The sequence below is a fragment of the Canis lupus genome, chromosome 24, assembly GCF_011100685.1.
Source record: "Canis lupus familiaris isolate Mischka breed German Shepherd chromosome 24, alternate assembly UU_Cfam_GSD_1.0, whole genome shotgun sequence".
NCBI classification, from domain to species: domain Eukaryota; kingdom Metazoa; phylum Chordata; class Mammalia; order Carnivora; family Canidae; genus Canis; species Canis lupus.
The window spans coordinates 38231249-38258906 of record NC_049245.1 but is presented as its reverse complement, the minus strand read 5'-3'; the positions used below and the strand labels follow the sequence as shown (position 1 = coordinate 38258906).

Below are 27658 nucleotides of genomic sequence, written 5' to 3'. Positions count from 1 at the left end.
AGCTACAGTTCATAAGCAGGATGGAGCATTTCTCTTGGGCCTTTTCGCTCCCTCCTTCTAATGGGACTTCAGAAAATTGACTTTCACGGCAGACCCGCCAACGTGCCTGCCTCCTGGACACCCCCATGTGGATGCCCCACAGGAATGCAGTGCCCATCCTCCTCAGTCCCTGTCTCCTCAATATGTATGGCCACCTAGAGAACGTAGGGGTGTGGCCTCAGGCAAGTTACTTAATACTTGGGACCCCTAACTTCCCCATTTGTAAAGGGGGATCATTCAGGTGCTTCAAGTTTTAATGACTGACTCACAGCCAGTGCCTGTAGCAGGTGCAGCCGCGTGGTAGGTACTTGGCAGGGAGTAACTGGCAGCTCATCATCTTCCCTGAAACCATCCTTATCCATCCAGGGCCAAGGAGTGGCCCATCCCTGCATCTGGGATGCGTCAGCCCTCTTTCATGGCCTTGTGTCTGTTCTGGGTTGAAGCCTACCTGCCTGGATACCACAGTGAGCCCAGCCCGGCCACTAGACACCGCCCCCCAGGTGAGGGGCGTGGGTGTGGATTGCCATCTTGCCCTTACTGGCAGACGACCAGAAGCAATCTACGGGACTGTTAATAAGACACAGTCCCAGAGGAGGGTGCTGAGCAGCTGAGACAGGAATAGAGGGGAAGACCTCTTCCTGTTTGTGTTTTTATACCTACAGATTTTTTCTTCCTTGCTATATGCGTATATTACTTAAGAAGTTACAAAGAAAAAAAGGAAAGAAAGGGAACATAGTTCAGGTCTGAGAAAATGGGGTTTTAGCAATGGAAAGCTTTTAGTTCTGCCTATGGGTGCGTCTCACCATTTGGATGTGAACTTGTCCCTCTTGTCCACCCCTCTTGGCGGCTTTGAGTGGAGGATGACATGTGGCTGAGCTAAGACTTTCTTGCCTCTGAACTTGTGCCCATACCATACGCTCCTCCTGGAATGCCATCCCCTCCCTCTTGTGCCTTCTGGAGTCTGGCCAGTGTTTTGAGGCTCTGTGGAGCTCTCTCCTCTCTGCTGCGGGGAGGGGGGACATTGTCTCTTCCTCTGAGTCCTGCAGACACACGCCACCCCTGGCAGCTGCTGTTTATCACATATACCTGTCAGGTGTTTCTATGTATTTTTTTCCTTCCTGGTTCAAGTCCAAGTCTCTGGGTGGGAGGGACTAACATCTCTGACTTGTCTGAACCTGCAACTGCCTCTGCGATGGCTTTGCACATAGTAGGTCCTTGGCAACGTCTGCTAATGTTCCCCTCTGCTCAGAGCCTTGCCCAGCTCCCTGCAGTTAAGACCTGTGGAACTGAATGAATATCTGAGAACAAAATGGAGATCATATGCTGCCTGGCTTTTAAATGATTTAAAACTTCTCAACCTAAAACAACAAAAATAATTTTTTAAAAAAGATTTCCTTTTATTTATTTGAGAGAAAGAGAGAGCACAAGTGGTGGGAGAGGGGCAGATGGAGAGGGAGAAGCAGACTCTATGCTGAGCAGGGAGCCTGATGTGGGCCTCGATCTCAGGACCCTGGGATCATGACCTGAGCCAAAGGCAGATGCTTAACCAGCTGAGCCACCCAGGCACCCCTATTTTTAATAATAATAATAGTAGCTAATACTTAGGTGGCACTCGTTGCATGCCAGACACTCTGCTAAGACTTTGCTGTATTAACTCATTTAACCCTCACAACAGCTCACGGGCAGGTACTATTATTATTCCCATTTCAGAGGTAAGGAAACTCTAGCCCAGACAGATGAGGTGGACTGACTAAGGTCACACAGCGAGTGAGTGTCTAGTTGTTCTGTCTCTGCTTTTTGAGGCAAGATCCTACATCTTTCTTTGGGAGTTGAGGAATGCAAGGAAACAACCCGGTGGCACCTGCTAGCAAGGTCGATGGCATATAGGGGGACAGCCTGCGTCCCGGTCCTAGAATCAGGCCCCATCAGGATAGCTTTGTGACTTAGAGCTGTGAGCTTTTCAAAAGGCCTAAGAGACAGTTTGAGAGACGTGGGGTGGGGGGTGTTAGTAGAGGAATAAACCTCCAAATCCAAACACAGAGCGGCAAAACGGGAGTGACGAACGTTTAACGGAACGCCTGTGATGTAAGATGCCAGCAGTCACCCCGGCCCTTACTGTGCGATGCTTCGTGTGAGTGATGGGGCTTCCTAGTTGTCTGGCATGATAGGGCCTGGAGTTTCTAAAAGTAGCAGCAGTGCCTCGGCCTTGAACGTCCCGCTGGGAGGGCCGGGCGCGGGGAGGCTGGGCCGGGCCGCGGGCTCCCTCGCAGCGCCCCGCTCTCCGGGCCTCTCGCTGTCCCCCAGGCCCGGCAGAGGCAGAGTCAGAAGGCCGGGCCGGGGCAGGCCTCCAAATACATGCTGGCCATGGGGCGCCCTAGACAATTGATTTCTTGCCTTTGGGGGCCACGCTGCCCAGCGTTGGGCCCTCCGCGGTTGTTGTGACAGCAAAAGCAGGTGCCATGGAAACGATTGTGCAAGCCCGAGCCGGCTGCCCGGGAGTGTGTGCGCGAGTGTGTGCGCAGTAGCTTCGGAGGCGATTGTGCAAGCTCGAGCCGGCTGCCCGGGAATGTGTGCGCGAGTGTGTGCGCAGTAGCTTTGGCGGCGATTGTGCAAGCCCGAGCCGGCTGCTCGGGAGTATGTGCGCGAGTGTGTGCGCAGTAGCTTCGGCGGCGATTGTGCAAGCCCGAGCCAGCTGCCCGGGAGTGTGTGTGCGAGTGTGTGCGCAATAGCTTCGGAGGCGATTGTGCAAGCCCGAGCCGGCTGCCCGGGAGTGTGTGTGCGAGTGTGTGAGCAATAGCTTCGGAGGCGATTGTGCAAGCCCGAGCCGGCTGCCCGGGAGTGTGTGCACGAGTGTGTGCGCAGTAGATTCGGCAGCGATTGTGCAAGCCCGAGCTGGCTGCCCGGAAGTGTGTGCGCAGTAGCTTTGGCGGCCGGCGCAGCCCTTCCTCTGCTGTGCTTGGCCGGGGCTCCAGGGGGCACGGCGCCCTTCTGTGGGGAGACCCGCGGCCCCTCTGCCCGCCAGGAGCTGGCCCAGCTGCCCGCGCCTCTTCCCTGGCTGGGGCTCCCCCCCTCACCCGCCGGCCGCGGGGCCTCCCTCCCGCTCTGCCTCTGAGGTGTTTCTGGGGGCGGAAAGCAGACACCAGCCCTGCGTTCCCCGGGCTGCCAAGCTTCTGAGAAACTGGACCGCCCCTCTCCTGCCCACCCGGCCCCTCTCAGAGGCAGGTGCCCGCTTCCCCCCGGCCGGCCTCCCGGTTCGCTCTGATCAGAGGGAAGCTTCCAGGGATGGTCTCTGCTCCACCTACAATTGCCATCCCTTTACTCACCGGCCCCTCCCCTCACCCAACGCCAGCCGTGGGGCGCACAGGGCCGGGGCTCACCCCGAGATGGCCTCTTGGCACTTGACTGAGGCCAGAACTAACTACCCTGACAGGAGGGTCCTAAATTCAAACTCTAGATTACAGCCCCGGGGCACCTGCTGCCCTGAGGCAGTTGCTTCTCCTTTCAGGGTCCCCTCTGTGTGGCTGCTGTTGGCAGAGGGACAGATGTAAAGCATCTGTTTCAAGGTCATTCTTGCTAAGGTGGGGAGGACTGATGAGGGTAGGGCCCCCTCCCGTGGGCGCCTCAGGCCCAGGAGGGGCTCATTCACGCCAGAGGGTCTCCTAAGGAGAAAGGGGATGGGGTGTTTTCAGGCGGAGGTTGGCACCTCCAGTTTCTGTTTTGGAACATTCGGCATCCTGGCCAAACTGCTCTTGAGTCTGTTCCACTCAGCACGTCTGCCGGGTGCCTGCTGTGTACCAAGCTGAGAACAAGTCAGGGGGTCTCCGCTTAGTAACCTGCACTGTGGTGTGTAATAAGGAGAGTGTGGATTGTGTGCGTGCGTGCATGGGCGTGTGTGCAGCCACAACCGTATGTGCCAAGGAGCGGCTCAGGTGCTGATGTGGGCGAGAGAAAGAAGTTGGCCCGATCAGGTTCTCCTTGGACTTTGGGGTTAACTGATCACTGTGGGCCCAAACAAAAAGCTCCGTCTTTATCATTAAACCAACATTTATGGGCGAGGCAGGAGCGCAGGGTAGAGTGGTTTCCAGTTGGCGCCCTGGTGTCACCAGCTGCATCTGAATCCTGGCCCTGTGACTCCGAGCAAGTCCCTTCAGCTCTCTGAGCCCGGGTTTACTGAACTACACGATGGGAATATAGTGACATCTACTCGTGGGGTCCTGTAAGCACTGACTGGTCAGCGCATGTAGATGTCTTAGTTCAGGACCATTATGCGCTGACCCCTGTGACCAGCCAGGTAAACTGACAGGTGCTGGATGCATGAGGGGAAGTCGCCCTGCTGTGGATCTTGCAGCCTAAGGGAGAGCAGGGATAATTCGCACAACAGAGATGTGTTTCAGATGGTGAGACAGACCTTGAAGGAACAGGTGCTGAGAGACAAAGTCAGGAGGGAAGGCTTCTCGGAGGAGGAGGCATTCTCCTGGCCCAGGGGTGCTCCAGGCTCCTCCCCGTCCCCTGAAGGGGTGCTGCTTCCTGCTGCTCTCCAAGCTGGTGCTCCTGTGGGAGGCAGCAGGGAATGGGGCTCATCCATCTTCCTTGTCTCTCGTCCCTGTTCCCTCCCCCCTTCCTTCTCTGCCCCTCCCCCCTTCCTTCCTTCCTTCCTTCCTTCCTTCCTTCCTCCTTCCTTCCTTCCTTCCTTCCTTCCTTCCTTCCTTCCTTCCTTCCTTCCTTCTTTCCTTCCAATACCAAATTGCTTTTATTACATCTATGTAAGATGCAAAAATAAGGGTACAAATATCAGGTCCCAATCCTGAGTTTAAAGAAGAACATAACGAAAAAAAAAAATAAAGAAGAACATAACGACTGCCTTGTGGCTCTTCTGTCTTTAAAACTTTTACAATTCACAGATCTTACAGTTAGGTTTCTCTACAAGATGGCTCTTTAAAAAAACTTCTGATTTTCACTATCACAGCTAAAAACAATTCTTTGATATCAAACCCAATGCTTAAATTTTCACTTGTCTCATAAGTGCCTGATTCTTTTTTTCTTTTCTCTTCTTTTTCTTTTTTCCAGCTAGTTCGACTCTGGATCCAAGGCAGGGCCCACACGTGTGGCTGTTGGACATGTGTTTTCGTCTCTTCCCTCTGCTCACCTCCCCGTCTTCTTTCTCCCGTTCGCTGTCTCTGCGTTTGTTCGCAAAGCCAGGTGGTTTGCACGTAGGCTGGTTTTGCACATTGAAGCCCCGTGTGCCTCTGACGTGGTGCTTCATCCTCAGTATTTCCTGCAAGTCAGTAGCGAGACCAGGGGCCAGATCAGGTTCTGTTAGAAGGGTCAGGGGAGACCACCTCATGAGAGCCGGTGTGTTCCTCCCCAAGGAGGCACCTGGGGCCCAGCTGCCTCTGTCCTGCGGGGTTCACAGCCCGGGTGCTCAGTGCACCCTCTTCACCTCCTCCCCCACCCCCACCCCCACCCCGCAGAGTAATCGCTGTCCTCAGTTCTGTGTTGGGTACTTCCTTTTCTTTATAATGTTTCCACTTGTTTGATTCTCCACACAGTACACTTAGTTTTGCACGCTGGTGAAGGGTCACAGAAATGGAATCATTGTGCAAGTTCTCTGCAACTTGCTTCTTCCCTCAACATTGAGATTCCTAGATTGTCGTTTCAGTAGCTGCAATGCTTTCCTTTTCTCTACTGTGTCGTATTCCGTTGCCGAGCTCCTGTATCCATCCTGCCAGTAGACATTCAGCCGTTTCCACGGTTTTCCTCTTTACTTATTATAGACAGTGCCTTCTGGAATATTCTTCTCTGTTTCCTGGCACACACACAACAGGAGTTTCTGTAGGCTTATGCCTCCAGGTGGAATTACTAGGCCACTTGGGCGTACACATCTGCCACTTGAGTAGACAATACCAAATTGTCTTCCAGAGTGGTTGTACCCGTTTATACTCCCACCAGCAGCACAGAAGTGATTGCATGGCACCACGTCCTCCCAGTGTTTGGTACTGGGAGATTTGTAAGTGGTTTTGCATAGCTGGTATGTGTGAAATGATACCTTTTGATGAACAGAAACTTCTAATGTAAATTTATTTTCCGAAAGGTTTGAACTTCTTGAGCATAGTTTAAGGTGGTGCTCACCCAAAAATGTGTCATTGGACTGGGAGCTTATGAGAAATGCAAATTCCAGACCTGGTAAATGAGAAACACCAGGGTGGGGCCCGGCAAGCTGCTCTTTACAAGCCCTCCAGGTGATTCTGGTGCTTCTCCAGAGCATCAGAAGGACTGGGTTAGGAAAGCTTTTTCTACCCTGATGCCTGAAAGAGCTTCTCCTATATTGTGTTCCAATATGTTGTAGTCTTCCTTTTCACACTGAAGTTTGTAATCCACCTGGAACTGTTTGTGTGTCCAGTACAAGGTAAGGTTCTCATTTCATTGTTTTCCATGTGGATAAGTCATGGGCCCAGACCATCCGGTGAGAAGTCCCTCCTCTCCCCACAGGCCTGTAATCCGGCGCTGGTATAAATATCATTTCTGTGTAAGCGTGGGCTGCTTCTTGATCTCTCGACTTTGTTCCGTAGATGAGTTTGTCTGTCCCCGATCCCAGTTCTTGATAATAGCAGCTCTGGAGATAGTCTTGGTTTCTGGTAGGGTCAGTCGCCAGCTTGTTGTTCTCCAGAAGTGTCTTGGCTATCTGGGGGCTTTGGCGTGTCTGTGGACACGGAAGAGTCGGTTTGCCAGACTCCACGGGATGGCGTTGAATCTTTACATCGACTTCAGATCGCTGGATGTCTGGCTCAAACAGGAAAAAAACAAATATTGTTCAGTACTGAGTTCCTGTGGAGTTTTTCTAGAACCTGCTCAAAGTCCTCCTTCGTAACAGGAGCAAAGACAGAGCCAGCTCACACAAGGGTTTGCCGTCATTCCTGGCCACCGACCCTGCCATGTGGGCTGGGGTACACCTCTTGAGCTCACTCACGACTGCCCTGCAACCTGCCTCCCCACTCAGAGCTTGGCGGCCTCAGTGGATGTGTGCTCAGGGCCAGGAGGACGGAGGGCTTTAGTGGGACAGGCTGACCCTCTCATGCCTGAGTGTTTCTAGTTTCCTGCGGATTCACTACTCAAAACCTGCCTCTTGGAAAGGTCTTTTCACAGACAGTTTCTAGCCATGTCCCAGTTGGCTTAAGAAATAAGCTCAAGGGGACACACCTCAGGTGGTTCAGCGGTTTAGCACCTGCTTTTGGCCCAGGGTGTGATCCTGGAGTCCCAGGATCGAGTCCCACATTGGGCTCCCTGCATGGAGCCTGCTTCTTCCTCTGCCTGTGTCTCTGCCTCTCTCTCTCTGTCTCTGTCTCTCTCTCTCTCTCTGTGTCTCTTATGAATAAATAAATAAAATCTTAAAAAAAAAAAAAAAGAAAGAAAGAAAGAAGCTCAAGGGGCGCCTGGGTGGCTCAGTCAGTTAAATGTCTGCCTTTGGCTCAGGTTGTGATCCCAGGGTCCTGAAATCAAGCCCCGAGTCGGGCTCCCTGCTTAGCAGGGAGCCTGCTTCTCCCTCTCCCTTCCCCCTAACCCCTACCTCCCGCTTGTGCTTTCTCTCTCTGTCAACTAAATAAATAAAATCTGTAAAAGACATTTTAAAAAAGATTTTATTTATTTATTTGACAGAGAGAGCACATGCACATAAGTGGGGGGAGCAACAGAGGGAGAAGCAGACTCCCTGCGAGCAGGGAGCCTGACTCAGGGCTTGATTCCAGGACCCTAAGATCATGACCTTAGCTGAAGGCAGATGCTTAACCCACTGAGCCACCCAGAAATCCCTAAATAAATATAATCTTTAAAAAAAAAAAAAGAAATGAACTCAGGATAGAGATGTTCACAGGTGAAGAAACAGTTTTTCACCCTTTAAGTCAGACTTAGTGGTAAAGAAAAATTTGAGGTTCCAGATTCTATGTCCTTGTCTTGACCCTATTTGCGGCTTACTGTCGGGCTTACTCTGTCCACGCCTGGTACTTGGAGGGGGATATGGGCCCCATGAGACTTTTGAGGCAGGATTTCACTAGTTAGAAGGAGCCAGGTGGGTGACAGCCTGACCCAAAGCTCAGAGGCCTTGGCTTCTCCCTTATGACAGCAAAGCATGACATGTCACTGCTTCTCCTGGGATCTGCTCTGAGGGACAAGCATTATATTAGTCTGTGTTTTTTGCCTCAGTGAAGTCAGCACTGGGTTTGCCAGTACTCAGAGCAGAGTTTATTCATCCATCTTTTCCTTCTATTCAATCATTCATTCACCCAATAGCTATTTATTGTCACTCCAGGGGATACTGCATGAACAGAATGGCTCAAGGGCCCTGCCCTCATCAGGCTCACAGTCTAAACGATAGAACCAAGTAGAGCCAAGTGCTGTGAAAAAAGGCAAAGCAAGGGGGCCAGGAAGAGAGAGTGGTAGGTAGCACGGAGGCCTGCTGTTTCAGGAGAGGGAAGTATCCCAGAGGAGGAGACGTTGGGCAGAGAGCTCAATGAGAGAGCTTATAGATATCTAAGGACACAGCATCCTAGGGAGAGAGAAAACAGCAAGTACAAAGGCCCTGGGGTATATGCTTGCGGCGTTTAGAGTGTAAGAAGGTGGGCTGCGGGGCTCAGAGAATCGTGAGAAAGAGAATGTATTCTCTTTGATCTTAAAGGTGTGGACTTTCTCGGGGCCAAGGGAGACCCCTAGGTCCCAAGAGTGGGTTAGTGCCAGCTGGAGAAAGTCCATCAAAGTGGAATCCAGTGGGTATCCCCAGCACCCAGGCTCCTGCTGTGGATAGTTGCCAGTCTGGCAGCCACTCACCCGTCACCCTCTGGGGTCACCTGGATTTCCCCATCAGGCCCCTGACCATGGAGGCTAAGATAGTTATGCTTTCTTTGGAGAAAGAGTGCCTTATGTGCCCTGCAGGTGGCCACCAGAACCCGAAGCCAGAATCAGATCGACAGCATGGGAAGGCCTGGGTTCCATTAGGTCTAGAAACACAGGTTGCTGGTGGCTTTGTGGGATGTGAGCTTAAAATTTCCTCTTTTGCTGGAGAATCTTGTCAATAGGAACAAGCTGGATGCCTCCCGTCATACCTGAGGAAGCCATCGTCTCTCTCTGAGCCCTGGGCCTCACTCTGTTTCCAGTCTTGTGATGTGCTAGCACCGTGTCACTCTTGAGACACGTGCCCTATGCTTGACATTGTGGTCCCCAGGGGGCCAGGCCACTCTTTGCTTCTTACATCTCACTCCCCCCACTTAACTTGAGTGAACAACATTTTCCCTCCAATAGATGCGAGTGACTTTCACTGTGTAACCCTGTTGAAAGTCGGGGTATCCCAGGGACCAGTCTTTGCTCAGAATCGCATCCAAAGAAGCAGGTTCTGGCTGCCAGGTGATAATTGCAAAAGAATTCCCATCTTGGCTGCAAGCCGGCCTGTCTTCCCCATCTTCCAATGACATGCCCTCCTCCCAGTTAGCACCTTGGCTTCCGACTCAGAACCCGAGCCTCAGTCCTGCCATGTTTACTCATCCTGAGAGCTGGGGACAGTTTGCTGCGGCGTGGCATCTTTCTCGGAAGCTCCTAGGTCTTGCTGGTAACATGTCTGGGTGGCTGGGTGCTGTGCGGGCCTGATGCTTGGGCTGGCTTCCGGAGCCCTCTGGTTTGCAGAGTGTGGGTGACTCAGAGGGCTGTTCTGCATGTCGCAGGCCCAGTACAGCCAGCACACCGGCCCCAGAGGGGCCCCTCTCGGCAGGATGTGAAAACGCATCTCCGAGAGCATGGCTGACCTCAGACCCACCCACTCTGAAGATGCAGAAATAGCTGCCAGGGTGAAAGTGCTTTGGTGAAAGAGGGTGGCTGTCCAATCGGTTCCGTCTGTTAACCAAACGCTCTCTGTGTGGTGGGCAAATGCATACAAGCAAGCAGAGGGGGAGCGGCGCAGACACGCTGTTAGCGTGGCACTGCGCTGTGCCAACTGGATTCATAGCACAGCACTTTTCTGGGTTACGTGTTATTATTCCCATTTTGCGGATGAGGAAGCTGGGCCTTGGGGAGTGAAATGATTGGCTCACGTTCCCTCGACATCTGCAGGGAGCTCAGTATGTGCCACACGCTGTTGGAAGCACCTGTTACGTGCTGGTGCGTCGATCCCCTCAGGGATGGTCAGGAACAGCCATCATCCGCCTTTTACAGGGGAGGTGCGGGGAGTGCCGGGGCCGGCCTCCAGTCTGTGGCAGGGTGTGTCAGGCGGGGATCTGGACCCACGATTCTGGCCCCCAGTCCGCCCTGGGGTGCCAGCCCCCCATCCATGTCCACGGAGCTCAGCCCCCACCCTCAGAGACTTATACAGCCTTACCAGACACAGAAAGGCTGCATTTGTGACATCAGTGGACGGTAGAGTGGGGAGAAGGGGCTCTGGGCTGGGGGACCCAGGTGGCATTTGAGGCGGGGTGTAGACAGAGAAGTGGCATCCTGCTGCATATCTCGAGGAGGGGGCCCTTCTGGATCCAGAGCCGGGCTGCGTGAAGGTGTGGTGGTAGTGGGAACACTGGGCCATAGCAGCAGCATCTGCTCCTTGGTCACATCCTGCCATGGACCAGCCCTGTGACCTGGGACAGTCACTTACACTTGGCTGCTTCTCTGCAGGTGCCTGACATGTGAGCTTCAATGGAGATACAGGGAGGAAGGTGCTCTGCAGAATAGTGCTTATAGGCCTATCTTAGCTCAGGCTGCCATTAATTTTCCTGTTTTAGAGGCTGGAAGTCCGAGGTCAGGGTGACAGCACCATTGGGTTCTGGTGAGAGCGCTCTTGAGATGGGCACCCTCCTGCTGTGTTGGCACAAGGCAGAGGGAGCGAGTGTATAAGCTCTCTGCTATCTCTTGGGATGAAGGTACGAATCCCATCATGGGGGTCCCACCCTGACGACCTCATCAACTCCAGTCACCCCCGTAGGCCCCATCTCCAGGTACCATCACATTGAGGGGTATAGGGCTTCAACAGAGCCATTTGAGGGACACAGTTCAGTTCATGGTTGGACTTGATGGAGGGGATGAGCCAAGAGTTGGGGCTCTGTCTGCATGTATCTTAGGGACACATGGTATAATGTCACACACAGGGTCCTTGCCAGTCTCTTGGACAGCCTTTGAGCTGAGGGCAGTAAGTGCCTGGGCCGGACCTGTGAATCTCAGAGAACTTTAGGACTAGGTTTGGTCCCTGCTCAGACCTGGCAAAATTTCTTCGCTAGAAGCTAGTCGCTTTCTTGAGCCTGGAATGTGTGGGTTGGGTGGCCCGGGGTGTGTGTGGGGGTGTCCCTCATTTATCTTGCTGTCTCCTACCCCACAGGCCCTTGGCTGAACCAGGAAGGTAGAGGGTTCTTAGCCACACACTTGCCCTCTCCCTCCCCGAGGCAGGTGGGCTTGCCCAGGGCTGGGCCCTAGAGTGAGGGCTTGTCAGGTGAACCTGGGGCCAGGCCTCCATCCTCAGGAGGCCCAGTCTTTAGGTCAATCAAGTATTACAGTAACCCAAGGGAGAGGGAGGCAGACATGGTTGAAATCTTCTGGGGGATTTAAGACAAAATGTGCAAGACGGGGGAAGGTGTGGTGGAAGAGAGTGTGAAGTGATGGGATGCCTCCTTACAGGTCATGGGCTTATGTTGGGCTTTGGAGATGTGTGGATGCATGTGTTTGTGAGGGAAGGGTGTCCCTCTTGGGGATAGATTGTGCTCTGAGCTGGTCAGGACAGAGATGGGAGGACACAGAATAATCTGGAGAGTGAGGTGGAGACAGCTGGAAGAGTCAATAAATATTCAGTGAGTCCTTTCCAAGCAGCGAGGGCCATGCTGGTTTTTGAAGGCAGAGGGTCTTGTGAACCAGGTCAGGGATTTTGGGCCACCTCTGAGAGGCCATGGGGAAAGGGGCCCTGACATGAGGAAAGGGGCCCAGGAGGGAGATGCCTCTTCCTGCTACCACCTGTTTAACCCACCCCCGACCCCCGACCTCCATCCCATAGCTCACACGGAAGCAAGGAGAAATACACTCAGATGTCTTAGCGTAAGTTTTTGGCTAATTCCTTCAACCCCCAAAGAGAAAAATGGCTTCCCAAACAATTAGGTATTTATTTTATCATCTCATTTGCGGTCACAGGCTGATTTGTGGGTTTGGATCGCTGTTTCTTTCCCAAATCTCAACTGGATGTAGTAACAAGTGCTTTTCTTTTGCTTCTGTTTTGGCAACAACTTATTTTGCAATGCTTGCTTTGTGGCTGATGCCTCTCAGCAGAGGTTTGGGGTCAAGGCCATGATGAAATGGCAGAAGGACAAGGAAGCAAGCCGTGGTTTGTTTAGAATGCTTTCCTGCCTGTGGTTGCTACCTTAGAAGTCGTGTGGTTGCTCGCCAGGGGAGGTGCAATGTAGCTGCATGAAATCAGAAGAAATTCTGCTGAATTGGAGAAAAGGACTGGGCAGCAGGAGCAAACCTGGCTCAGGTCTGAGTTTCTATGGCTGGATAATCCTTCCTTGTATGGCAGCTTAGCTCAGAGCACGTCCAAGCTGTTTTTCTCTAGATTGTAAGCGGATGCGTAACCCTGGGAAAAGTAGAAAATGAGTAGGATGGTGGTAGTTGTGAGTGGTTGGGAGGGACACCAGTGTTTTCATTGTAGAACCATCAAACTGAATGCACCTTGGACCCGTCTCTAATTCCTACCGGCTCCATGACAGATGCACACAGGACTTCCCATCTAATTCCACCTCAGAGATGCATGCATGGGCTTTCATGAGACTGGATGCTAATTATATGATTTGCCAAGGTGACAGATTCTTGGGTCTGTGCTTTTGCACTTTATCTGTTGATATCATGTGCTCGTGTGATAGTTATTAGTGTTGTTGAATCAGTGAAGCACTTCTGACCCTTAGCCTCAATGACCATCTAATCCACAGCACCAGTGGAATGGTTCACCGATTTGTGCCTAGTGTTGTAAAAATGCAACACCACTGTGTAGGTCTTCAGCTGTGGCCTTCATAAAAGACCACAAACTGGGGCAATGATTCTAGGACCAGAGGCCCCACTCCTCGGCTCTGGGAGGGTTTGTGGATGTTACCCAGGTAACTCGGAACAATGGCCTACTCTCTCGCTGTCTCCCTCCATATTACAACTGGCCAGAGCAGTCATACTGATCAAAGGAACCTACTTCCTCTTGAACCACATAAGAAAATAGAATCATGTTCTTGGTTACTGGAGAAGATGGTTAGGCCAGGTCTCCATCTCCTTTCACATCCTCTCCCCGTTCTCTTCTTTAGGAGACTATATTGCGGAGTTTATAAATACTTGCCAATAAGTCAAACAGAACCTCTTATTTAATCCACACAGCAGCCTTGCCAGGGAGGTGTTCTTTTCCCCACCCTGGGGCTCAGCGAGAGGCCCCGAGACCAACATGGATGTCCCTGCCAGGGTGCTTTTGTTCCAAGGGCTCCAGATGCCAGTCTGCATTTTAATGCAGCTCCCAGGACCCCCTGACCATCTTCCCACTGTAGGGAGCCTGGCATTAATGCCCGGGGAGCGAGGGCCTTACCGAGCTCTGCCCAGCACAGGGGGCTGGTCCTGGCCAAGTTGCCCCACCTTTCTACACCTCAGTGATTGACCTGAGCAATGGGCATCCCACTACCAATCCCCAGAGATGGCCGTGCGAGTTAAGTACAGCCCCTGTGTAGCTGCCTGTGGGAGAGGAGAGCAGGCCAAGGGGGTGGGGGTGGCTGGGTCGTGAGCAGAGTTTGGGGTCTAAGTTGTATGGAAACAGGCCCTTCCTCTCCTCTTGTTGCCTCCATCTTCCACCAAGAAACAGACAATTAAAGAGCGAAACTTCATGACTAAACAGGAAGCTGTACCTCAAAAGGCCGCACACAAGCCAGTTAGTTTGATGCTTTATAAATTCTCTGCACACTCTTGACGAGGAGTAGGGAGTGGAGACCGAGCAGGGCTGGCTTCTTGGGTACTGGCTGGCTGGTCTTAGGGGCATCGTTCCTGGGGTTTCCCCTAGATTTGGCTCACTGCTCCAAGCACGGGACCTTGGCCCTGTGCTGGCACCGGATCCTCCTAAGCGCTCCCTGAATGGGCGTAGATGGACAGAGCAAACACCTCCTGGCCCCGACAGCACCTTTGAGCAGGTTTTTCTGGGAGTAGCAACTGAGCCAATTGCTCTGCCTTCGGTACCAACAGGTCCACCTGCTGCTGGGCAGAGGCCAGCACAGGGTCAGGGAGACGGGGGAGGGGCCAAGACAGTGATCGAGACAGGAGGTGGTAGAGACTGCTCGTTTCCGGATGTATTTTGAGGGTAAATCCAGAAGCATTTGCATCTGGAGGGATGTGGGCTGTGACCAAGATTGGCCCGAACAACCAGAGGAAGGCAGTAGGTTTCCTATGGTGGGAACAAGTGGTACAGGGCTGCCGTTTGGGGATGGGTGAGCAGTGGGAGCGGGAGTGAGGATCGGGAGGTCGACCTTGGCCCTGTTCAGTTTGAGATGCCCGGTGGGCAATTAGATGTTTGCGTCTGAAGTCCAAGGGTGAGGTCTGGGGCTGAAAACATGGTCAGGATACAGGTGGTATTTTAAGGCCCCGAGTGAATGGTCTGACGGTGCCTTCTGCTCGTGGGTGTGGAACAAGCCACAGTGTAGTCCAGAGAGGGAAGCACAGTGGGGAAGCTGCTGTAGGGCCACAGCCACCCAGGCGTGGGGGGAGGGGGCCTTCTCCTTCAGGAGACCGCCTGCAATGCATGGTCCAAACGGTGTTTACCGCAACTACAGCGGAGCAGGGGGGAGCTGGGTACTTGGTCCTGCACCAGCCCCAGCCCACCCCCTGGAGCCCAACACTAGGGCGTTCAAGCCCTATAACTGCACCAGTGCTGGCGAGCTCTCATGATTCGGTGGTCTCCGCCTTGAAGGGACATTTCAGGGCGTCCCAGCTTCTCCCTCAAGAGCATCCTGGTTTACCTACTGATGCTTAATAAAGCTGCACCTAGTAAAAATTGAGGCACTTCCTGCAGGAAATTAATTTCAGGCACTCAAAACAGACCCTGGCCATTTAAACGGACTTGGGCCATTTAAAGGAGATCGAGAGAACGAGTGGTTTGGAAACCTAGACATGATAGACGGCTACGCAGGGGAGTGTATTGCTCTTGAAAATTGAAGAGAAAAAAGTGATCTAACAGAATGGTAATGTAGATTGTTCAGGACTCTTTTTAGGGGCCTTCAGTGCTCTGACTGGGCTGCGGCTATAAAAATAGTAACTTTTTCTCATTGTCAACCAAAAAAAAAAAAACAGGAAGAAAATGTGCAGCCTTATGAGTTTGCATGCACACTGAGGTTATATCACTTGTAAGAAGGACACAGGGGCCAAACTTAGCATATATAAAAGCCCGAAGGAGGATTACATTTGAGTAGATTTCTCATGAAATTCTCATTTTCTTTGCAGAAGCTAGCGTCTTAAAATTTTTTCTCTTTAGTTGGCCCTGACTCGCAACTCCAGGGCAGACAGGCAGCAGGGCTGTTTTGTCTAGCATAGGAAAAAAAAAAAGAGAACCCACCAAAACCTTACTGATGCCCTTTGATCCCAGAGACCCTCATTTCTTTGCACAGAGTCCCTCCTCTCAGTGACTATTCCACTGGTTTGGGGTTAATTCTGGCACAGTTGTTAAGGTGATACAGGATGTGGGCTTCAACGGCACCCAGAGGGTGACATTCTGTCCTGGGTTCTGACTGGCCCCGAGGCTAAGGGATACTCAGTAAATGGATGATATTAACATGAGATGGAAGCGTAATAGAGGTCAAAGGTGATTTTTTTTTTCTTCTCAAAAATGGTTTTGCAAATCTTTTTCAGAGCTGATAGACACACACCTTAGCTGGATACAAAACATATTATGAAACAGAATGACTGTGATCTTTGATCCGAGAAATCAAAGTGAAAGGTAATTGACATCTTCTGCTTCTCTTTTTGTTTTCCAGCTGTGTGTTTCCTTAACTTGAATTACTTGTAGTAGAAGAAAGCTTTTCCACCCGTCCTCACAGACACCACTTCCTGCTCTTAAGGGCTGGACCCCACCACTCTGAGGGGACACCCCTGGGGGACATCCCTGAGACTGGCTGGGAGGCTAGAGCTCAGGGTTGGGGGGGGGGAGGTGGGGAGGAGGCTCTGGGAATTTGCATGTTCTCCCAGAGGCCCCGTCCCCTCTCCCAGGTCACGTTCCTACGTTTGAAAGTTCTGCTCCTGCACCAGACCAGCTCCTTTCTGGTTCTGTACACTTTGTTTGGCGTATCCAGTTAAGACAGACTGTCAAAGGTGGGGCGTTCTGCACTGGGGAGCGAGAGAAGGCAGGTAGAGCCAAAGAGCCGGGCAGCTACCCTCAAAGGGTACAGTGCTTGGTCCATCCAGGGTAGAGCTGGTTTTCCCTTTGAGCTCAGCGGAGCCCCTGAGCCAGCCTCAGGCATTAGATCGACCTCAGCTGACTCTGGCTTCTGGGCCTGCGTCGAGAGGAGCCTGGTGGCTAATGCAGACCTTCCAGCACAGGGGTAGGGAGGCTCCCCGTGGGCCGTGAGGCCGCTGCTTTACCTTTCTGTGTCTCAGCTGTTCAGATGCTACTGCTGTTACTGGATGCTCTGAGGTTCTGATTAGAATCAGCACACGCAGCGCCCAGCATGGGACGAGCAGTCCCCCGAAGTCAGCCGGCGGTATCCCTGGGTTACATGCCTCCTGACATCTCCCCGGCTCGCTGGGCTGTGGCTTTTGAATGGCCCCTTTGTCAGAGACAGCGGGCCCATTCCGTTGAAGCCAGGCCCAGAAGAGCACGGCGGCAGCACACTGGCGGCCCACTCTGGAAGCACAGAAATATTCACCATCAGCACACGCAGGGGAGTGGACACCCCGGAATCGTGGTTCCCAGAGGGTGGGCTCTTTCCAGCAGCGGCAGGAAAGGGGCAGTGGGGAAGGGGGTGTTGCCCTGGCACCTTCTCCAACAGTGACACCGTCGGTGAACATCTGCTGGACGCCGGGTGCCAGACTCCCTCCTGGGGGCTTCACATCCAGGAGTCAGGGTGACAAAAATTCAGACTATAAGGCACTTAACCAAAGCCCTTAAAGGGCCTTTTTAACGGACTTCTCCCCTCCCTGGTATTAGCACTTGATGATGCTTCTGACCTTACAGAGGTCTGGGAATTTTGGCAAGCCGGCTGGGATCTTCAGGGCCCCAGGGGGATTTACCAACATCTAGCTCTCAGACCTCATCCGCGGCTTGGAGCTGTAGGCCTGTCAAGGTTTTTGTGTTTTGTTTTGTCTTTTACACCAAGCTTCTGAAGTCTGGCCCCTCTGGAAAGTTCTTTAGAGTTTCCCAGGTGCCCACAAAACAGGCAGAGATGGCTGGGAAGTTACTTAGGAAGCAAAAGCAGAGCCTTGGGAAAGTTCTGTTCTCAGAGGACGAATCATTTCAGTTCTGATACCGAGTCACAGGAGAAGGCCCCAGGCCAAGGGCCACTTTTTCCTGCTTAGCCCCTTTCTGCAGCCTAGTGGGGAAAACAGGCCTGGTGCTCACTCTTGGCTGTTGGAGCAGCTTCTCCCACAAGCAGCTGGGACGAGAGGTGGAAGGACCCAGAGGACACTCTCTGTGCTTTCTGATCCGGCCTTCTCGCCCCAAGCATGAGTCTTGGGAGTGAATTTGCAAAGCACTGTGGGAGGGGATGGAGGAGAATTGGGGTGGGGGGCTGCACCCATACTGGCTCTTCAGCCTCTTTGGCCTTAGAGGATGTAGCCTCCCCAGTTCCCATCCAAGCTTGAGGAGTGTCTTTCTGGCTGTGGCCTTTGTGGCTGGCCCCAGACTCTCGTGGGCACTCACATGATCTAACCGGATTTTAGAAAACATGCTTGAGGTTTGGGAGAGAAGCAGGATGGGGTCTCTCCACTCCTTCCTGTTGTTGCTTTCTCGGGGGATGAAGTTCCAAAGTCAGCAATTAAGGGGGAACGGCCTAGAGTCAAAAGGACGCTCACCAGACCTTTCAGTTACACCTAGCGTATATCTGTGTGGTTTTCTCTGTATGCAACCCCGAGCAGCCATTCTTCTGCATGGTGAAGTTTGAGAACCTCCGAGCTCAGCTGAAAGGAGAAAGTCAGCATGCATCCCTTCACATGGATCAGAAAATCCCTAGGGCAGAGTGGGATGCTAACAGAAACCCAAGTTCTTGGAAATCAACACCTAGAATTGTGGGATGAACAACGCTAGGAGGTGGCATTGGCTTCTGCAGTTTTTACTCCCCAACAGTAGGTGCAGAAAACACTCCTTTCCTGTTCTTCTCTGCCATTGGTATATACTAGGGGTTGGTACACGAAGTCTCGGGCCAGTTGGTAATTGGTCTGTTCAAATCTAGCCCCCTGGCCTGTGGTGGTAAAGTTTTATTGGCACACAGCCCTGGCCATTTGCTCACATGCCGTCTGTGGCTGCTTTCACACCAGAACAGCAGAGCTGAGCAGTTGAGTAAAGGGCCATCTAGCCACCAGCCCCGAAAATATTTTTATCTGGCCTTTTATAGACAAAGTTTGGGGATCCCTCGTATTTTCTTTTTATGCCTACAGCCATTTATTAGAATAGTTACACAGTTTTCTCTTTAAAACTCCAAAAAATCAAATAAGAAAAGAATAATTTTAAATACTTAACATCTGTCATTTTTTTTTTCCTTTCCTGGTTTCAGCATTAGGTGTCAGGCTTAGAAATCACCCTGAGGTTCATCAGTGTTTTCAGCACAAAGCCTCGCTCTAAGGGTGACAAGAGGTCAGGGGTGCTTGTGGTAGAGTCAACACCATTGGCCTCAATCATGTTCTGAGAAAGTGATGCTTGGTGACCGCCTTAACCACTCAGCACATGGCCTCTGCTGTGCACTTACAGGTTGCCCTTACCTTTTCCTCTCTCTCTCTCTCTCACACACACACACACACACACACACACACAATACTGAGGACTCCAGGGTCACAGAGGAAAGATGATGACTACTGAACTTAGTAGCCAGTCTCTTTGTCAATTGTGTAGCCACACAGTGTTCAGGTTGATACACGGGTCCTGAGTTCTAATCCTGATCCCATCACCTTGCCTGGCTGGTGACTGCCTATCTCCACCTATAAAACAAGGATTATATTACTAGGTATGGTGTAAGAAAAACCTAGCATTTATTACAGTGCCTGATGCATAGCTAACCTTCAAAAAATATGAATGGCTTACATTCTCTTGTAGAGAAAAGGCTCCAGACAAGTAATAGACTGGTAACCCATTTGTCAGTTGGGTGACAGAGGAAAATCCGCTTCCCCAGACCAAATGACCTAGGCTGATAGTATGGGATCCCCATGGGGGCAGCTGAGATGCATGCATTAGGTACCTGCTGTGTGCAGGGGATGTAGGTAACTAACCTGGCCCAGGAGTTCATGAGCAAAGCATTTTGAGAATTCAAGATTTGCTTTTGGAGGGAGGGCTGGCCCAAGGGTAGAAGTGGGAGGTGGCTTCCATGAAAAGGTGGCTTTGGAACAGGGGCAGAAGGGAAGTTAGGGTTGGGACAAGGAGAGGGACTATTTGGAGAAATGCATGTGGCCCAGTTTGAGAAGAGGGGGGAGGAAAGATAGAGATTGGCATAGGACGGATGCTCAAAACATTTACTGAATGAATGAAACGTAGAGGGCTGACACAGAATCCAGCACTCAGACCTCAGTCAGAGCTGAGGACCAAGCCCACAATGGGTCAGTATGACCTGAGGCTGCTTAACGAGAAAAGGGAAGCGCAGAAAGGGGTTCAGTGTCAGCAAGCACTTCCTATGCCCTGAAGCCCTTTTGTTCAACAAGAACTTGAACAAAACCCCAGCTGGTGAATTGCAGGAACCTATGAATGGAGAAGATGGAGGGGAGAGTGCCACCGAGGGGGGCTAGGGGCGTGCACTGTGGAGCCTGGGCGGCCTTCCTGGAGGAGAGGGAGCAGAGCCCTGAATGGAGGAGTGAGGAGAAAGGCCTTGGGGGCCAGGGGTGGGGTGGGCAGCCAGGACAGAGGCCTAGGGGGTGCAGGTGGGAGCCCAAGTGGCAGAGCAGTGGCAGGAGCTGAGGGGGGAAGGGAGCTGGCACCAGATTGCAGGTGGGGCCCGGAGCGAGGGAGTGAGGCCAGGGCCTGAGAATGAGCTGCTACAGGGCAGCCAGGAGCCCCCTTCCCCATGAGGACAGAAGCTGGGGAAGGACCACGGGAGGGGTTTCATGGTGGGCGCCAGGGAACTGCTTCAAAGAGCAGGGTGGCCTCGCTCACTCTTCTTCCTTCCCCCAATACCCTTGGCTGTGAAGGGACACCTCCTGCAGGCAGGACACCTGGCTCTGGAGGAAGCGGTGGAGCAGAGACCCTCTCAGCTCCCAGACAGACGGGGCTGCGCTGCCCTTGCCGCCACCCAGCTGGCACTTCTGCTACAGAACTTTCTCCTTATTCGCAGCCAGGAGAGCGAGCTCTGAGGTTTGAGCAAGAGAAGGTTCCTCTACCCAGAGAGAGGTTTCTGTGGGGTTTGAGCAAGCCTCCCTTCGGGACCTGAGAACACAGCTGCCTCCCCACACCCCCACGAAGGGCTAAGCACATGGTGTCCAGAGTTTTTCCAGACGCAGCTATTAGCTTTTCTACCTGAAAGTAGCTCCCAGAAAGCAGGGGGAAAGCCACTCCTGCCTCCTTGATGCATCTCCTGCCTTCCATCCCACCCCGGCCCCTGCCTTCTGAGAAGGGAAACGACCCTTTAGTGAGGGCCACAGTGCCAGCCTCGCTGCCTCCCAGATATTTTCAGAAAGCCGAGGCTATGGAACATTTCCATTAAGGATCGACTCCCCTGGTTTCCTAGATTGAGAAAACAGGAAGCCCTTCAGAATCCGGGCTTTGAAAAGCTTTGCATGAAGCTGTGCTGACCCCACCTCCACCCTGGCACTCTGCTTTCACTCCTGCCTCCCTGCTTACCAGGCCCCGGCAGGGGTCACAGAAGGGTGGGCCTGTGGGGGTGGCCAGTCTTCCTTGGGTTCCTGCTTGAGGGCTCCTGGGAGGCAGCTAAGCTGGTGCCTGGTATACAGTAAGTGCCCAATTAATGTTGGTTCGCTCAATCTGAATTCATCTTCTGAGTCACTCCCAATAGATCCACAGTTTGCTGTTCTGATGTACACATTCACACACACCGCTACCCATCCAATACGTGTGTCTAGCGCACACCACGCTACCAACACGTGCCATACACGAGGCACGCTACTATTTTCATCACTTGCAAGAGCTTATCTAAGCTCCTCCACAGCCCTAGAAGGGAGGTGACTTTTATAAACGATTTGCAGACAGGGAGACTGAGGCAAGGTTTAGCAAACGAGGCGGCAGTAGAGATGGGGTTCAAAGCCTGGAGCTATCTGGCTGCAGGACCCAAACACCCACCTTGTCTCTGAAGAGCAGAGAGCGGTGGTCGCCCAGTCTCTAGCACAAAATAAAACCCACTGGCACCAGGCACGCGTTCCCACAGCCCGGGGCTAGTAAGATCGCAGCTACCGGCGCTTACCAGGCAGGACCCAGGAGCTTGTGTGGGCCTCAACGCCTAACGGGACTAATCGGGACACGCTGCTGGTCTCGTCCTCTGTAAAAGGGAGAGCATGAAGCACAGAGAGGTAAAGTCCCGCTGCCCGGGAGCGGGGGTCCAAAGGTCAGACGTGCCTCTGGTGGCTCTAAGGCAGTGGACGTCCACACTCCTCCCACGTCAGGGCTGGCAGACTGGTCCACGCAGCGGTCTTCTGGGGAAGGCAGCCTGGCCCTAGGAGGGCCCTAGGAGGGCTCAGCTCGAACTTGGGGAGAGTAGGAGCAAGTCTCCACCATTTGAGACGGAAAAGCAAGATGAAGATGAAACAGCCTGGAGGAGGAGGCGGGGAAGGGCTGCAGGGGACCCTGGGTGACCTTCCCTGGAAGCCAAGAGGGACCTCCCTCCTCTCCTCTCCTGCCCCTGGGACCAGTCAGCTGCCCCGCGGCCCACACGGCGGTGGATACACCCCTCAGGGCAGGCACACACCTCTCCCTTGGGTCTGGGCTGCCACCGAGAGCCACTTTTTACCAAGAACATCAAAGGAAGCCTGTGTCCCAGCTCCACCTTCTCAGACCTTTGCTGCCTTGTCTACAGGGACCAGGGCCCTGGACGAGGGACCAAGATGGGAAGAGAGAACCAGCTTCTTGATGCCAGGGGTGGGCATCCCACCATCCCCTGGTTCCCTGCTAGGCATCACACAGTCCTTCTGCGGGAGGGGGTGGCCGAATTTTCCAGACCCCTGGGAGGCCCTTCCCCAGTGGAGGGGGGGCATTCCTGCTTGTGCCGAGAGGGATGGTCTACCCTGATGGCTAGCCTTAGTGGAATTCCTAGCTGCTTTTCTAAAAGGTCGCCTGCTTTGTGGGTCAACTATGGTTTCGTCACGTAGTAGGTATTTTCTGGATGCTACAATAGGGGTGGTCGGCAGAGAGACCGAACATCCTGAGAACCCGCCCTCTGGCCCAGCTCTATTTCTGCCAGGATTTGTAAAAGTTACCTTCACTAACGCCGGTAGCACAAGTATTATCATCCAGGGGGGAAAAAAAGAGCAGAGGAAGGCATGTCTCATGTTAAGAATCGTCCAGAGGTTTTATCCGAACCTAAGCGCATTTTACAAAACAGCCCCATTGCTGTTAGGTTCTAGAAAGCTAATCTGATCCATGTTGTTGGCGCCCGCTCACTCGCCCCTTCTCTCTCTCTCTCTCCCTTTCTCTTTCTCTTTTCTCTTGTAGTTAATGAAATTATCAGGAAGGAGTTTTCAGGACCTCCCGCCAGAAATCAGACGTAGAAGATGCCATTAGCAAGACACCTTCCGTATCTGACCCCCTGGAGCCTTCCACTGCCCTCACCTCTGTTTCCTTTCCTGTTACATCTCCCGGCCCGGAGGCCACCCGCGGGACACGGTTGTGGCAGAAAGCTGACTCGATTCAGGAGCTCGCCACCTCTCGGTGTCCACACCAGAGAGAACACTCTGCCTTTTGATTTGTGTCTTAAATCCCAGAGAGCATCTCGGTTGACTTTCATGGTGTCCCGTCCAAACCTTAAGTGCCTGCTGACCAAAACCACATTCTGAACAAGACAGCGCGCTGGAGCGGCCCTGAGGACGGCGAGAGCGGAGCTGGGGGCGCGGGCTGGGGTGGGGGAATGGAAGACCTGGGCCCCGTGATTAAACCCCAGCCCTGCCTTCATTTTTCCAGGTCACAGATACAGCTCCTGTACCTTTTGAAGGAAAGGAGTTTTCACACAGAGCCACCAAAGGAACGTGACCCGAGAGCCTGGCTTCCAGGCCGAAGCAAAACAGCAGCTGGACTGTCACCCTTAGGGACTGACTGCCTCTCCCAGGCCGCGGTCGGGCCATGGCTCCAGCCTTATTTTTTGGTTTTCTCCTGAAGCAAAAACGCTCTGGCCCCCCCACGACATTACCTGTTCAAACTCAGCGTTAAGTTATGACATGTGTCCACGCTTTTATGTTGGTCTCCGCTGCAAAAAGCTGGCCACGGGTGGCTGGAGGAGGAGCTCTCAGGGCCAGCTGCCCGTCACCCCTGCAGCCAGCCGTGGGGACTGGAAGCAGGGACCCCGGGCCCTGGAGCAAGCGCCCGTCTTCCGCAGCCCTGCAACCCAGTGGCTTTCTGCTAAGTCTCGCTTGCCTTCTTCCTAGCGGCCAGACTGCTTTTCCATAAACTAGTGAAGGAGAATCTCCAGCGTGTGCATTGAATGTTGAGAAGGAATCGTAGAAGAGCTACAGCAAGCAAAAGAAAAAAAGAAAGAAAAAATTAAACAGCACAGGTATTTTTTTGTGAAGTGTGAAATGAGGCAACTGGCCGGCCTAAGTGTTTCTCTGAGTGGGTTCCCCCACGACAAGGGCTGGATTCCCTCTCTCTGGCCTAGACTTAAAGTGAGACAACAAGCTCAGGCTTTAGCCCCAAAGTTCATTGGTTATTTTTTTTTTTTTAACCTGCACCCTTTTAAAGCGCCCCCGCCCCAAGACCTGTCTGCATTAGCTGCTGCTTCTGCATCGAAGAGAATCAGCCCACGTGCATCCCTCACTTGGAAGGAGCTCTGCCCAGACTGGTCATATGGGGATCTTCTCCCCACTTGTCTCCCCTGCATACACCGAGTCCTCAAGAGTCTTCCTCCTTTGGTGCAGTTTTTGCAAACACACAAAACTCTCAAAAGTTGCCCGCAGGGGCGGTTCTCATCACACAGAGGTGTTCCTGTTTGCATTTATTGTGGGCACCCTGGGACAAGCCAGGGATTCCTTTTCCGCCATTCGGTTTCTTCCCCAGTAAATCAGCACAGAATGTAAATATTCCTGGCTCTCTTCGGAAGGCTCCACTTAGGGATTTCTCAGTCTGCAAATCTGCCAGGTAGGAGCCCAGGAAGAGAATCGTGGCCGTTAAGGGCTCGTTGTGGGTTTTCCAAGTCCTGGCTTTCTTGTCAAGGTGACATAGAGGTTAAACCTTGCTCATAGCTTGACCAGGAGCCTGAGGCTCGGTGACTACGGCCCAGTGGTGGGCCTGGTGCTCCAGAGAGAGGACCGGACACCCCCGGCTGTGACCTTTCAATCAAGACCTAGCTTTTATTTTCCCCCAACAGCTGGGGACCTCTCTTCAAGCACAAAGTTTGGCAAAATCCTCTTCCATACAAAATGCCAGTAAGAACTTGTCATTGCAGAGCTTGTGGGATGTGAAATTCTTCCTAATAAAAAGACTCCTTATACCAGCAGCTTTACCTAAAGCATTCTCTCTCCAGCAATATTGACTTTCCTGGGGAAGAGTTTAAGTGTTTGGTGAGTGATCTGGTCTCACTTGACCTGGCTAGGAACTTTTTTTTTTTTTTTTTTTTTTTGCACATGAGGGAACTTGGCCTTTCCTTGGTTATCTGAATGTTCTACCCAAGTGCCTTCCTGCTATTGTAGCAAACTTGCTCTGCTTCATCGTACGTGGATGGGCCGAACAAGGGCTAACGTGTTTTCCATCAGTCTCCTGTCGGTGAACAGGGCCTCCCGCCTAGTTCAGACACTTGTACGGATCCACCCACATATGTACGTGTGTGTGTCTAATGTACACACAAGCTTTTTCTAAGACCTCCTAGCTGGATAGTAGAGGAAGCACTTTCATAAACAACTCTACCGAATAACAAAGGAAAGAGAAACCAAAGCATTAGTTTGAGACCTAAACAGGTAAGAGAATGTGTATCAGGAGCCGACAGCTATCAAGAAAGTTGGGTCGGTAACAATTGCCAGGAGGAAGTTTTGCCAAGAGGAATTGCTCATGAAATATTTTTCAGTCTGGGAAGAGGCAATAAGATCCTCTAAGAGAAGGAGAAAATAAGGATGTCTAAGTGGTAAAGATGTGTGTGTTGCACGTGATAGAAGGATCTCAGGTCGAGGTTTGCACTTGCTACATCCAAGGTAATGTAAATATGTAGCACTGCCAACAGGAATCTACCGTGTTGCTGAATGTAGTATATTTCCAAAGTTTGCAAGTCTTCCTGTATTGTACAAAAATATTGCTGCTTGATAATATATAAGAGCAATCCAAATTAGTAGGTTATTAAATTTTATTTTCTTATCTGTATTTTTATGCTTTTTATCTGTCCTGAAAATATCACACAACACCCCCTGTTGGAATCAGAAAATATTTATAAATGGTTGAAATCTTTTTCAAGTGTTACTTTTTACATACATTGATGATTTCTTTCCCCTAAGGGAAATGATGTATTCTTGAAATTTTGTAATTCATTCTAGCAAAAAAAAAAAGAAAAAAAAAAAAAAGAAAAACAACAAAAAACAAAAAGCAAAAACAAACCAAAGCAAAACACAAAAACCCACCTCCGAGTCTGTCGAGTCACCTGAGTCGTAGAAGAAAGTGTCTCTGGAGTAAGGGATGGCTTTGTAGAAGAAGGAACCTTCTAATTGTTGCTTGAGAGGACACGGACTTCAGCTCTGAGCCTTCCTCTGGTCACGGAGGAGAATTGTGAAGTGTTGAGATTCCCCCAAAGCAGTAGTCCAGGAGGTGATTTTGATTTAAAAACAAAACTGCCTGTGTTGTGATGGGATTCTGGAAAATGTTCACAGAACCCTAAGGGCAGGCTCATGTTTACAGAGCTGACCAAATCCTGGTAGGTAACCCCCATACGCATTATCTAAAGGACCTGCAGAGTTTTCCAGCATAGACACACCCTAGATGAATCAGATTGATTCCTTCTAGAAACTGGGAAGCACTGATGTGGCCTTTCTTGTTTACATCCAGTAGCCAAGACGTCGGTCTCAGGAAGCCAGCCTTGGCCAGTGTGGGAGCTGTCACATTTAGATTGGAAGCTGATGTGTTCTACTTGTCACTCTGAACTAAAGGGAGGGCTGAATGTGTTTATTTTCATGTCAAACACTTTCCAAGTGCTTTCTATTGTCCAGAATTGAAAGACTGTCAGAGGTCCGGCTAACAGTTTTTGTTCATGTTTACAAGAGGCATGGGGGTTGTGACACTCTTGATAAGCTGGGCTACACTTTCCTGCACTCATTTTTTTTGGAGGGATAACCCTTTAGCAGGTACCACCCAACACATCCTAACCTCCCATCTCCCAAGCCTGGAGCTTGGGCAATAAATCTCATGGAGCCAAAGCAGCCAATGCAAGTGTTTTCCTGCATTCCAGCTACAGAAGGATCACACAGAACCGGGACTGCAAACATCAATTACCCTCAGCTTTCAGGAGTACCTGGAGTTACAACCACCATCACCATCTTAACTCAGTTTGTTTAAAAACAAACGTTTCTGTGATTGGTAAACTAGAGATGGTCCCTAAAGCAAGCCCCTCTGAAAAGGAGATGGGGTGCTGGGTGCTGGAAAAAAATCATTTAACACTGCCTTGATGCGGCTGTTAGCAGACCAAACGCCTGCCTGGTTCAGGGTTTGGATGCAAAGGCCACTGTTTCCAGCAGAGCAGGTGCCTTCAGCATTGCGATTGGCTCGAGCAGACAGAGGCTTTGGTTAGAACAAGCTTAGCATCCTGAGCATCTTGTTAAAGAACCTTCCTTACTCCCATTGCCTCTACAGCCCTTAGAGGGGAGAAATGTTGACAACGCCCTAATTAGTTCTCTAACAAATACAAAGAATGCTCTCCAACGGGGTGGTGCTAGAAGGCTTAGGATTTTCGAAATCTTGACTGTTAAAGAAGTTTGAATACATCACATTCCTATGCAAAATGTTTTTAATCTCCAGTTTAATGTAGTTTATTTTTGCTATATGTAAAGTATTTTTATACGGCTTGTATCATGATAGTTTAGCAATAAAACAGTTGAAAGCAACAGCTGCTTTGGTGTATCTTTTCTTCTCTAGAGAGGCTGTTCAAATTTACCCTTTATGTTTTGAGTTCAAGGAAATTGTGTGTGTGTGTGCGTGTGCGTGCACATTCTCGGAATATGTTCAATCCTCTGCTCAGCCCCAGGAGGTAGACGCGATCCATTTTACATCTAACGCTGGGGTGCAGAAGCCACTTGCCCAAAGCCACAGAGCCACGAGGTCATCCTGGCTTCGCCCATTTCT

The 27658-nt window shown here is 51.7% G+C and overlaps 1 protein-coding gene across 4 annotated transcripts in view; it reads left to right on the top strand.

The window, feature by feature from the left end:
• Positions 1–27420, top strand: part of NFATC2 (nuclear factor of activated T cells 2) — a 145230-nt gene extending 117810 nt beyond the window's left edge. The window contains exons 10-11 of one of the 4 annotated variants that reach the window (XM_038572609.1): positions 15904–15991; positions 23312–27420. In XM_038572609.1, coding sequence (XP_038428537.1) covers positions 15904–15947 — 44 coding nt within the window. In that variant the 3' untranslated portion in view covers positions 15948–15991; positions 23312–27420. Of the gene's footprint in view, positions 1–15903; positions 15992–22846 lie in introns of all 4 variants that reach the window. The other 3 variants (XM_038572608.1, XM_038572610.1, XM_038572607.1) reach the window with 3 other exon arrangements.
• The last annotated feature ends 238 nt before the right edge of the window (positions 27421–27658 follow it).